The sequence below is a fragment of the Ambystoma mexicanum genome, chromosome 2p (genome assembly GCF_040938575.1).
Source record: "Ambystoma mexicanum isolate Mex_15411 chromosome 2p, UKY_AmexF1_1, whole genome shotgun sequence".
Taxonomy (NCBI): Eukaryota; Metazoa; Chordata; class Amphibia; order Caudata; family Ambystomatidae; genus Ambystoma; species Ambystoma mexicanum.
In genome coordinates this window covers 177,633,689-177,646,914 of record NC_090923.1, presented here as the reverse complement: position 1 = coordinate 177,646,914, position 13,226 = coordinate 177,633,689, and the positions used below count along the sequence as shown (strand labels likewise).

General features: G+C 46.7%; 1 protein-coding gene across 3 annotated transcripts in view; it reads left to right on the top strand.

Moving 5' to 3' along the window:
- Nucleotides 1–411: 411 nt before the first annotated feature.
- The window catches only part of LOC138566324 (cullin-associated NEDD8-dissociated protein 1-like), a 1,042,465-nt gene continuing 1,029,650 nt past the window's right edge, over nucleotides 412–13,226 (top strand). For 2 of the 3 annotated variants that reach the window (XM_069643460.1, XM_069643458.1), the window contains exon 1: nucleotides 413–651. In XM_069643460.1, the coding sequence (XP_069499561.1) occupies nucleotides 572–651 (80 nt within the window). In that variant the 5' untranslated portion in view covers nucleotides 413–571. Of the gene's footprint in view, nucleotides 652–13,226 lie in introns of all 3 variants that reach the window. The other variant, XM_069643459.1, reaches the window with a different exon arrangement.

Here is a 13,226-nt window from a genome sequence, read left to right as displayed (position 1 = left end):
TGATGTCAGCTCTCTGCTGATAGTTCTTAATAAGTTCTTTGTTTTTTGTTTGCGGTCATCTTCAAAATCGTCCTTCCTGGTCCTGGTAATTGGCAGAGTGCTGCGGGATGCTTTCGCGCCGAATACTTAACCACTTATTTATTCTCATTTTTCACAAAAAAGAGAAGACTAACACTATAGGTTGAGCCGTCCAATGGATGCCAAAGGGAAATCCTAAGATTGAGAGCAGCTAGTGAACTGCAAGTCAGTCGGGTTATTTGTGTGTGTGTGTGTCTGGTGGCGGGGGCTGGCTGGCAGAGCCGGGTGCGAGCCGGCGCGCGAGGCACTGCAGACCTCTTCTTGGGCGCGCGCGTGCTCGGAGCCCCCGGTATAGATGGCCCTGCTGTAGCAGCGCCACCTGTCGCGCGCATGCGCGCTTCTTCCACCAGGGGCGCTGTTGCCAGCCGGCCGACCGTTCGGTGAACGCCTGGCTGCTGCCGCCAGTAGCCGTGCGCTCGCGCTGCTGCCCGGCCCGCTCTCTTCCCCTGGCCCGATCCCGGCGGCTCCTGTGCCCTCCTGCCTCGGCTTCAACATGAGCGGCGGCGGCGGCGGCGCCTCGTACCAGCTCTGCGGCCTACTCGAGAAGATGGGCTCCAGCGACAAGGATTTCAGGTGCGGGCCGGAGGGGAGCGGGGGGCACCTAGGCATGCTGACAGCATTTGGGAACACCCAAGAAGGACATGTTGAGTCATAAAGAGGTAGTGCCGCGGGAAGCCGTTGACTTGCATTAGAGTGTATTTTGGGACACAGAAAGTTAAAAAAAGGCGAAAAATAAAAATTGCTGGCTACACAAATGGAGCGTGTTTCTAAAAGGGGGTGTATCGAATGACTGCGACTGGACGAGGAATGAAGCGACGCAGGGACTGGTGGCGCTGCAGGGTACAGTGGCAGGGAGGGCACGGGCGTATTTTTTTTTTTTTTTATAAGAGGACCTGAGGCTATTTGTAGTTCTCCGCATGGATATACTCTGGGGCACCGAAGCCCTAGGGCCCAGTAGTAGCCATTTCTAACGGCAGGAAGGTGTTTAGGGTAAAGGGGCATAGAGGATGGGGGCACGGAAGAAATGTGGCCCCCGAGATCAACAGGAGGAAGAAACTGAAGATTGGGGCGGCACTTAAGGGGGTCATGTACTGAAGGCACAGGGTGTTGTTGGGGCTCTAAAGAGAACAAACCCAGTGAACTGGACGGTAGTGGTGGCGGTAGGAATGCGAGACAGTGACTGAAGATGACATTACTGTACAGGACCGCATAAGCTTATTTATGAGCTTTGCGGGAATACTCATAGGTAATTCAGTTTTCAACTGTGAGTGGCCTATGTAGCTGATAGGACATGGAACCTGCATATTCAAAAGTATGGTAATTGCTAGAACTTTCAGCAGGATAATATAATAGTCTAATGTTGCTGTAAAGGTCGAACATGCGTGCCTGTAAAATAGCTTGGCTAGGGCTAAAGCCTTGGGGTCTGGGTTCTAGCCAAAGAGGTGTGGTACCGATATATATACCTGTGGAGGGGCTAAGACACTGTTAATTACTCATTGTGTTGTTGAAAGATGAGGATGTTCAGCTGACTAGGAAGGTTAAGGTAGTGCCCCTTAGGGAATGGATTTTGTACTACCCTGTAGGCATTTACTTCCAAGGATCCTATGCTCCCAGGAATGCCAGAAAACCAAAAACAAAAACCAGCACTGAGCTGCAGCTGTGAAGCAGAATGATAAGGATGCATTTTCGGACTGATTATTTATATTTATTTTATTTATTTGTTTATATTGTGCCGAATCCCACAGGCATCAGGGTGCACACATTTAGACCAAGCCAACAACGTTTGAGAAGACGATTGACCGATTCATTGACTCCACTGGGGCCTACTGTGACTATCTGAAGATAACTGTCTTCAGCGCTTTCCTGAAGGCTATGTAGTTTCTCTCAAGTCTGACAGTGTTTGGTAATCCGTTCCAAACTTGGGCGACTCTTACTGGAAATGATCTGCCGTGCCCGTTGGAGGGCAGACAATTTGACTAGCGATTCAGATCTCAGAGATCGCCCTGGCGTGCAACAAATTATTTGTTCTCTCAGATAGGCAGGTGCCCTGCCATTATTCGTCAGATAAGGTCTTGGTGCCCTAAAACCACTACCGTGATTATTGGCAATAACCACCGTAGTGGTTTTAGTGCGGTAAAATACACTTAACATAACATTTGCATAATCCTTTTTTCCACTTGAATTAGTATAGATTTGTAAAATATGCTGTTTTGCCTTTGTCAAGTTCTGTGACCGAATTGCTGAACCCAACATCCAAACTAACTCTGAAGTCTAGAATGCAGATCCTCTTCCCCGTGTCGAAATGTCTTGTGTTGTAAATTGTCGAGCAATAATTGGTCTTGGCCCAGGCCATGCAAATAGTGTCAGCCTGGGGTGGCTCCAGTCACCGGCTTGGGAGGACTTAAGTCCTCCCACTTGTAGGAGTTTGAAGTCAGAAGGCAGTACTCTGCTTCCTAGGTCTCCGAGTGGAATGGGGTTCTGGCACAGGAAGAGCCTGTCAAATTTCTCACCTGGGAGACCAGATTATTTACATTCATACAATCATTAAAATGGCAGCCACTGCAAACAGAGTGGGTGTCAGAGAACAAAAGCCTGCCCAGGCGATGAAGCCAGAGGCTTAACTGCTAGGCTCAGTTTCTAGATGCCCCATGACTCCAATGATTAGCATCTCTTTATGAAACTGAATAGCCGCTGAATTGGCCTGAAAGGTGCATCTAATGGACCAATGGAAGGAGTAATAGTCATTCAGCTTCCTGGGCACAGAGGAGGGGGGTTGAGTAGCCTTGACAGCACAATGCGCTAGTGGCCTCACTCATGACCAACTTTCAAAACTCAAAACAAAACAGGTGATGACTGGAATGTTTACAATAAATCTTAACCACTGGCATTGCCCTGGGCAACCCTCCAGACCATCTTTCTTCAGCTGCCAAGCCATTACAAACGGGGCAGTCCGGCCCACACTGCTTGGTCACTTCCCTTCTGCAGGAGACCACACGCATCCCCATATATGTTCCAGCCTCATTGCCAGAGGTTAAGATTAATTCTACACCTTCCAGCCATTACCTCTTTTGTTTTGCTTCCCCGCGTTGGAGGGGTATGCCCAGATGTGGGTCCTGTGCCCACTGCACTAGCGAGCCAAGAAAGGCCGAAACATGTGTGGGGATGCTTGTGGTCTCGTTCAGGTATCGGGTAATAATGACCCCATACATAATGTCCTCATATATGTCACCTGGAAAAGCCATTGGCGACATTATATATGGTGACATTATGTATCGGAACGGGTTGCAGGGATATCCCCTGCTCCCCTTGTAAAAAAACCTGCATGTTCAATGTAATAATGTCTCTGAAAAAAACGGTGACTTTTTTGTCAGGAGACATTTCTGCAGAGACATTATTACATGGAACCCTCGTGCAGAAGGGATGTGACCAAGCAGTTGGGCTGGACAGCCTCTTTTGGGGTGGGACCAAGCCTGATTTGTAGATGGTCTTTCCCCTTTTTGGCAGGTGAAGAGCGATGGTCTGATGGGATCCCCAGAGCAAGCCAGAGGTTAAGATTAATTCTAAAGCTTCCAGCCATCACCTCTTTTGTGCAGCTTTCAAAACTGTCATCTATCCCCTGCCAAAATGGAGGCTGGCTCTGCTCCTGGTTGTCTCCCTGCCTCCTACGTTAGAGTATGGTTTAACAAACAAGCCAACAGTTTTGGCTTTTGTGTGGGCATGTAATAGTCGTTTGCCAAGTACTGCCATAATGGTACTACTCGGCCATAAAATGGCAACATTTGGAAAATTGTGTGATTACCTGGGCATATGACTATAGTGCCTAGCACATGCCTATCTAATACCTATACACAAGTCAAAACTGTTGGGGTTGTCAGTGTTTGTTTGTAATAGAATTTCATTGTAAGAAACCTATGTAAATCAGCTGCAATTAAGCCATTAACTCTCAGTAGGCTGTTTAGAATAACAATGACAGGCCACCGTTTGATGTTACTACTTGGTAGAGCTATCTCAAAGAGATCCCATAAGGTGGTGCTTTGAGCAGGGTGGGGCAGAGGTAGTGGGAGGAAATGGCCATAAAAATGACCATGTCCTATGGACAGTTAATGGGTAGGTAAATAACCAAAGAAAACCCACAAGCTGTGTGTCTCTCCTCACATGCCATCGCCCCCCAGCCCATCTTTGCTGTAATAATTTTAGCTTATACATGGTGCTTAAGCGCCTCTACCTAGTAGCCAAAATTAAAAACAAAATATGGGGCATGCAGGAAAGAAAGGTGTTGTGGAGTGAAGTGTAGGAACAAAAGGGCGAGGGAAGCGGGGGGAATGGGGGCTATGGCTATCGTACAAAAACGAATTAACCAGATGGGTGAAAGATGAGGTTGTTAACCAATACCTCTGCTATGACATGGTCTACATACTAAATATATTTTACTTGAATGAGTAACAAAGAGCAGTCCTCTGCGTGAGGGAGTGGAGTAGACTTTGTTAAACAACACAAACCATTGAAAATGCATGTTCTGTGCATAGGCATACTATCCTGTGGGAAGGTATTAGGGCAGAATTGCAGCTACTCGGTTCTTCTGAAAGGCCAGCAGGCCTGGAGCATTGACTCGCAGGTTTGGCGCAAACCTGGCTCCGAGAGAGCAGAACTGGGTTTTCAGAGACAGCAGCTCGTCCCTGTACCGGGAGCAGGCCGCTCCGGCTTGGGTGGTGTGGAGGAAGTTGCTGCTGCTGGCAGTCCAACGTGCAGACGTGCCTCGGAGGAGTTTAGCGACGCTGCACCATTAAGATGCTAGTAGGTCCTGTATCACACGTCAACCTTTTCTGAAATCTACCAGAGATGCTATTGTGATGTGACCATGTTGGACATAGAAAATGTGTGGCGCCGTTATAATATATGTACAGTTCTCCAGCATGGGGTCTGGCATGGATTCACATGCTCATGAATATTCCCCGTCGTCAGGCTGGGAATCCTCGGTAAAGAAAAATCAGTATCAGTTTCGTTTCTGATCTGTCTTTCGTAGTAGTAACCAATCAATGATCTCTGCGTCATACTGACCACAGCCAATGACTGCCATCTCCCTAAGCCCCGCCTCTGGCAGCCATCTTCAGATTTTTACCGCACGTTCAAGTGTTGGGATCCTCGTGCTATTGCTCTCGAGCTTTAGTGCTTTTTTCGCGCTTTTTCTTAGGAAAATGTTCTCTTTTTCGATCAAAAGAGCCTCAAGCTCCACCGTTTCTTAATCCGATCAACGGGGACCCATGTCGGATTCTTCTACGCCCCTCAAGGGTGAAGATTTCGTCGAGCCACGCTTTTGGAGGACTCCAGAAGTTTCTCAGGCCCATCTCGATCATGGCCCAGGAGAAGGGAAGCTCGACGCCCGGAAAGCTGCTCAGGGTCTGCCCTGGATGCCAGCTTCAGAATGTCTTTAAGGAGGACGAACACTCCCTTTGCCTCTACTTCCTGCATGAGGACCAGACGCACGTGGAGAAGGACTGTGCGTTTTGCGGCAATATGTCGGAGCGGACCATGAAGGACCGCCATCTGCGTCTCGCCAACTGGCTGGAAGGGAAGAGCCCGTCAGGCAAGAAGAAGAAGTCCGAGCGGTCTTCTAAGACCTTTGAGGGTGCCCCGTCGACGGGGGTCCAACAGAAGGCCGAGCACTGCGAGTCCGCTGGCACCGGGAGCGCCGAACGGTCGGGCTCTACGGGCGCCAGGCAGGGCGCATCCTCCCCGGCGCCATCAACCACGAGCCAACGCTCTGGCTCGGGTAAGAGGAAGGCCGAGCACCCGCCGAAGCTCCTGGAGAGACCCCGGTCGTGCTCGAAGGCCCCATCGGAGGGGGAGCGAGGTGGTGACCCTCCCCCCAAGGAGAAGGCGGTGAGCGCACCTAAGGTGGTGAAAGCCTTGATCCATCTGGCCAAGGCCTCTATCGAGACAGTCGCGGCGGCCCTGGCTCAGCCTGTGGAGGCTACACCAGTGGTGGCGACCTCTGGGCCCAGAATCTCCCTGCCACCGCGCAGGGAGTCCTCTTTCATGCCCATCGACAGGACCCCCGTGAAACCTCCGACGGAGAAGAAAACGGGGGGGCAGGAGGTCGTCGTGGATTCGGCCTCAACCTCTGAGGAGGAACTGATCGAAGTCTTAGGCCACGGCGCTGGCGTGGAAGAAGACCATCCTGTCGGGAGGGACCCCGACGTAGGAGACGACGAGAACGTCGAGGGTGCCGACGGGGCTCCTGACCGCCCATCGGAACCCCCTCAACCAGTGCCGCAAGACACTTCTTCTGTAAAATAGGGCCATTCGCCCTTTTGGCATTGCATTTTTTTTAGTTAAAGATGGATTATTCATTTCACTTCAAAATGTTGTATACCACCCATCCCGAGGCGGTAGAGTGCATCCTGTAAACTCTCCTACCCTAGAGGTCCCTTCAGAGACCTAGTGCTGGCGGCTCTATCACATCTGTATCCTCCTCAAAAGTTCCTCCGCTTTTGTAGGCTCTCTTATACTGTGCTGTATTCTTTTCCAGATGTGCAGCTGATTTTCTGCCCTCCTTTTTGAAAATGATTTTCAGGTTCGTTATGAACTTCACATTTTGCATGTGCGCTCGCTCCCCTTGCTGGTTGCGGGTTGGCTAGTGTCATCATTAATGCTAAGACCATTGGCCTCCCACTTATTTCTTTCTCGGGCTTAAATGAAGGTGTGCTCAAGTTGAGTGTGTTTTAATGTACAAACGGTCACCAGAATAATGCTAATTCTTGAGCTAGGTCATTCTATGGTAGGATTTAGCACTCCAAGTTGTACATTATCAATTCCTTTCAACCTTTACATTATCTGCCTACACCTCAAATCTGCTTTGCTTTTGGTGGTTTTCTGATGAAGCTATCAATCAGTTTTCAGTGGCCTATCACCACAACATGCTTGTTATCAATTTCTGAAAGTCTATCGCTGATACAGCCATCTAACTCCAACCCCGGGGACAAAAAGGTAGGCATCTTTTTATACTGATGTTGGTGGGATGCTGGGGTCGTTGACTTGCTATAATTGGAATCGGCCTATAAAGATTTTTCAACAGTGGATATGTTAGGAGGCGTTTGTTTTTAACTTGTCCGCTGAATTGGAGCCCGGATTTCTTGCTCTGACCTTTTGAGCTATTTGACAGGAGCGCCACTTAGCGCCACTTATTTCTTTCAATAGGAAAAGGTACCTGGGATTTGTAGAGCACAGATCTGCCATTTATGCAACCATATAGTAGATCAACCTTGAAAACATCTGTGCTGTTAGCCAGAACAGACTTCAACTATGCACTTGTCCTTTGAAGAACACTTTTCTGTGCACACATTCGCTGTGCCCGTTATCAACCCTGGATCACTTCTGAAATTCAGACCCTCCAAGCAAAAAATCACTGTGATCTACGGTGCTTGTGCAACCATTTGCACGATTTGCACAAATCCAAACCCTACTCCTAGCATGCCAAAATACTCTGCATTGGACACTAAAAAGTGAAGAGATTAAGTTTATAAACTAGGAGGATTTGTCAATCACTCCTTCAAACCTTCATATATTCTCCAAGCTCACACCTCCAAAACAAATCCACTGCCTTCTCCCTCTATGCTAATGACTTTGCTCACTATTTTTCCTCTAACATTTATGACACAACCCTGTTCTTTGTCCTTCTTATCTGTGCACCACGTATTACCCTACTATTTTCTTTTTTATTTCAAACGTTGTTTATAGTTCGATCAACAAACTTTTACAACATTTCATTTACATTTCTCATTCCATTTGCATTTCTCATTCCATAATAGAAGAAAGAAAGAAAAAATCAAAAAAACCGAAGGAAAACACATTACATATGTCGCCATTCCATTAAAATAAAATATTTACACCTAATGACATCCACGTTTAAAACAACAACATAATCACATAGCGAGAAAGAGACAATCTAGGCCATAATTCGTCCACTCTGAGGGCAAGAGATTCTCTATTGCCCTATGCTTGAAGTACAACACAAGGAACATTTTAATGAATAATTCTTGTCGGGAACCACAACTCCAATATGCATTAGTTCAGATAAAATAGATATAGAACCACACAAATAGCCATGTCTTTCTAAACGCTTAATGCGCTGAGGTAGAGAATCTTCAAGCATCAGACAGACATTTATTTTCCAATTCCAAATTTAAGATGTTCAGGAATCTCGTGAGCAGTAGGATGACTTTGGTGGTGTTACCCCACATACATTATAACCAAAACCCTTCCCTTTTACCTACCAAATCTCCGACTCTATCAGTTCCGAATGCTTCAAGGCGAACTTTTTCAAAATGTGCGCAATAGATGACCAAGTGCTTTATGGATTCATGCTGGCTATCATCCTTGCAGAATCTACACCCATCCCCGCTGTTGAGGGGGTGTACGTTGGCCATCTCTTAATTCTGTCCAATGTTAGCGGTTGATATAATTTGAACCTCAAATATGAGTCCCTTGCTTTATGACATGGGAATTGCACTAAGTATGCTTTATGCGGTAATCTGCCTGTGCAGAATTTAGCTGCTTTGTAGTTCTTCAATGTCTCGATGATATTTAAGGTTTTACACCGATCATGCGCAAAAAGACAGAGTTTTACATGCGCTTGCCGGAACTCCAAATCAGCACGAGTTAGAGCTAGCCACCATTTTGTTGTAATATTTTACAACAGATGGCGGATTAGCAGCAGATATCATTAAGCCCAGATCTTCGTTTAAAGAGTTTTTGGGAGGAAATAGCATCTTTCCTTAATTTGATAGTTGGCGCCAATTGTATCGGGCGGACAAAGAAGTCAAACCCAACTCCTGTCTTAATACCACATTGGGCACTCACTTGGATAAGCGCAACACTCCCTTCCATAAGCCTCCCTGAAGCTGGTCAAGAAATTGGTTAATGTGTGCTAAGCACATGACCAAAGCGTACAATAGTATTGACTCAACTTTAAGGGTGTAGAATTCAAAGAGAGGAAGTAAGGAAAATGTACAATATTTGGTGAAAACCATGCGCTTTTGGGGAGCAAGAACTTTGGACTTTGCATTTAGAACTTCCTTCCACATTGTGACTGCATTGGAGTCGGCAATTGAGTAGCCTAAGTATCTAATTGTGGAGGCTTTTGCAATAGGAATGTTTTTGATTGTTCATTTCCAAGTACACGGACGTCTCTTGAGGTTCTTAAATATAAAGATATGGGATTTTTCTGCGTTAAAAAGTAAATTATGTGCGCTGCAGTAAGCGGCAAACAGGGACAATTTTGTTTGCAAGCCACATGGTGTTCTATCAAAAATCACAATATCATCGGCAAAGGCGAGCCAGTGTATTTTCAAATGGGCTAACCGTGTGGGATAACTGACTTGTTTTGCCCAAATTTCGTTAATGCCACATAAATACAGATTAAATAAGGTGGCCGCCAAGTTGCACCCCTGCTTGACCCCCACCCCAATAGGGATGGCATTGGTGGTTGCACCTGTATGATTAACCCTGACGTAGTAAGCAGTGTTTTCATGCAATTTTGCAATTAGAAAAAATTATGTGCAAAGGAATACCCATCAGCAAATTTTTTTGCCAAAGCAGCCCCCGAACCACACAATCAAAGGCCTCTGTCAGGTCGATAGATGCCATATATAATGGCCCAGAATCGGGAACCTTTGCTTTGGCAAGCAGACAGATGGGCCATTAATGTTGCGTTTAGTGTTGTCCCCATCTGAGCCCGAAACCCAATTTGGAAGCGTGAAGGGATGTTATGTTGCTTCAAATGGGCATGGAGGTCACGAAGCAGTAAGATTGCGAAGACCTTGGCCGCAGTATCTATGAGGGCAATGGGCCGAAAATTGGCTGGGTTGTTTCTTGGACCCTTTTTATGTAGCGGGACAATTATTGAACATAACCAAGAAGGGTGAATGTCGAGCGTTGCTAGGATGTTATCAAATTGACACTTCGAAATCCTAACCCAAAGCAATGGATTACGCTTAATCACGCACGGGGGGATGCCATCAGGCCCTGCAGTTTTGGATTATTTTAAGGCATGAATTGCACATTCAATATCCTGAGTGGTCCATTCTGGTAGGGGTTGAGTTGGAGTTTTCAATTTCATTGTATTAATGTTGACGAACATGGAGGGGAGGGCAAATTTACACTCGAAGAACTCCAGCCACGTGTCTGCGACTATAATGTAGGCCTGATTTGTGCTCAAGGTATGGGAATCAGCCCTAAGCATGGCCCAGGTTGTACGTCTATCATTTCGACATAATGAGGCAAGCATCTTCTGATTGGACAGATCATGTAAATGATGTTTCAAATTCATACACTTATTACGATAGGCGTTGCAAATCTTTTTTTTCTCCTTCAAATACTCTTGCAATGGACAGCATGCACTTTTAAGTTTACGCAATGCAGCGTTTTTGATACGTTTAGCAAGTTGGATTTCCATACAACCAGGGTCTGAGTTCATAGTCCACAAGCTGTTATTCCCATTTCGGATGTTGGCCATCACACTTGCTATCACGTTGAAATACCACTTTGCTTCCATTTTCACAGATGAATAGGGCTTACAAGGATCATCATAACAGCCAAGCCGGGTGTCAATTGAGGCATTGATCTTATCACCGAGCCTGTTGCTCCATCTAATGGAGAGTCCCGGGCGAGCACCTTCCAGGGATAATTGGTTTGCATCATGATGTTAGCAGTAACATCAGTAAACAGTTGGATAATAAGGTGGTCCCCTAGACCAGGCTCTATCGTCTCAATTTTACTACACCGAGCCTGTAGGTTTGCTGAGATGGCATAATGATCATTACACGAAAGGCTAGAGCCCCTCCTCCATGTAAAACAGGGGCCCATAGAATGGAAAGGAACATAAGCAATATCGCATGATGCTAAATGTTCCTGCCATAATTGGCCTCTGAGTGATGTTGGAGAAAGGGAGTCACCAATTGCACTGTGGTCGTGCAATTCCAAGCATGCAGCGTTAAAGTCCCCATCCATCACTATACGACAAGCCAGATGCTTGGTCAATACTTCATTAAACAGCTCATTGAGTTCCTCAAATATACTTGCTAACTTTGATTCAACAGGATTGTGATACAAGGAAATTAAAAGGTAAGAGTCAAGGAGGGACTCAGTGAAAAAGATGAACACAGCTAGAAATGCCGTAGATTTATAAACAACCTGCGTACTAATGTTCAGATTTGTGTTCACATAAATAGCCACTCCACCATACGGACGTCCCCTCAGGCCTCGTTCTGCCAACACTTGATGGACAGTGAAGCCGGGCAGCAGAAGCTTTTGTACAGACATCGTTTCTTGGCCTAGCAGTATGTCACATTTTACCAATGAAGTAGTGTTCTTGAACCACGTGTGTAAATTATTAAATCCGCATGAATTCCAAGACATAATCGTCAAGGAATCGGATTTATTGCGTGGGAACATAAGGTAGAGGCCAGTGATGTCAGCCACAACCATTCTTTACTGATGTTTGACAAGGAGACAAGCTGTGCAATTACTGTAGTTTTCAACTTGCCCTGGGCATCTAAGCCAGGATTTTTTGATGGGGGTTGGGTGGGGAGAGGTGACAGAGTTTCATTAAAACAGATTGCATCATCAATGGAATCAAAAATTACGGGGGACAATCCAATCAGTTGTAATTCTCGTTTGTACTGACACAATAGATCTGTGATGATGATGGATCCTGCGGTTGTAAATGTGAGGAAGAGTAACCCATTCTATATCGTCTGAATGCAAGGTGCGCAATGCAGGAATTTGCTTTAATGCCTGCAAAAGGGCAGAGCGATTCAGGCGTTTGGCCACATAAATAACAGGATCAGTCTCCCATCCAATAATAGTAGAAGATGTTGCTACAGGCTTAACAATAGGTACAGGGTTAGCAGGCGACACTCTTGGTGAGCACGCAGGTGGCAGTCCTGACCTGTTTGAGGACCCGGGAGATTTTACTCTTTCGTCTATAGATGAAATTTGGAGAGGTCCAGAGTGTGTGTTTAATTGCACACACCCTGTAGGAGAGCCAATATTGGTTTGCCTGTCAGATTGCGCGTGCCCCCCGTCATGTGGAGCCTCACACAGGCCTTTCTCTACATGTGCCACTTTGTTCTCCACAGGCTTGTAGAAGGCTGAAAGGTGAGTTTGCACAGTGGTTCGAGTTTTGTCAACTGAATGCAGCCGGACAGTGGTAGAAGAGGCTGCAGGATTTTTACCCACCCCAAGCTGATGCAGCCAAGCCTCTGGTTTCATCTCCTTATTACCTTGCAGAAGAGTGCTAGCACCTTCCGCTGTGCTGGGATGTTGCAAGGCTTTTTTACTCTCTGCAGATAATTCCTCGAGAGACACCTTGTTCGCTATCTGGGCAGGTGTTACGCTCACCTGGCTCCCTCAGGGGCGTCGGTCGGACCCGGACAGCTGCGGTCTCCACCCACGTGATGCTTAGTGCAGCGATGGCTGACTGGATCTGCCCTCCTAACCTTGTCTGCTTAACCCGTAGAAATATTCTCCTGCAAGTGGAGAGATGGATTTAGGCACTTGTGGATTCAAGTGATGGCACCCCCACAGTCCTCCCCAACTAATCACCTCCGAAATGCCCTCACAGCAATCTCACCTTATATTCCTGAAAGATGAGCTCTCCATCCTGCGTGGATTTGCAGGGGCGCGTCGATTCCAGTTACTTCACTGGTTTGAAGGCTCAGGAGAGTTCCGGAGAGTATTGACTCTGAGGTTCCTGGTGAGGACCAGTAAGTATTAAGTTCATAGAGTTCAATATGTCCGATGTTCACTCTTGTTCCCTCCTTCCTTTCTTGTCTTGCAGCTGGCTCGTGAAAAGATGCTCTTGTGGCAGCTGGTGGCGCTCAGGTAAGATTGTGTATTACCCGGCGCTGTCCGGTAAATGTTGCACGTGGAAAACATGTTGTTTTGTCTCTCTTTACAGATGCGGCACTTGAAAATATGGAGAGTCACAAAAGGATGCCTCCGGTGCTAAATCAGGTAAGTCTATGGTGGTAAGAATTATATTTGTTGGTTCCCTCGGATCACCTTGTGGTTTTCTTTTGTCTCCTAGGTGCCGAAGTTGGGCGAAGAAATGATGGAGGCAGCGCCGACCCGAAGGATGCTGTGAAGAC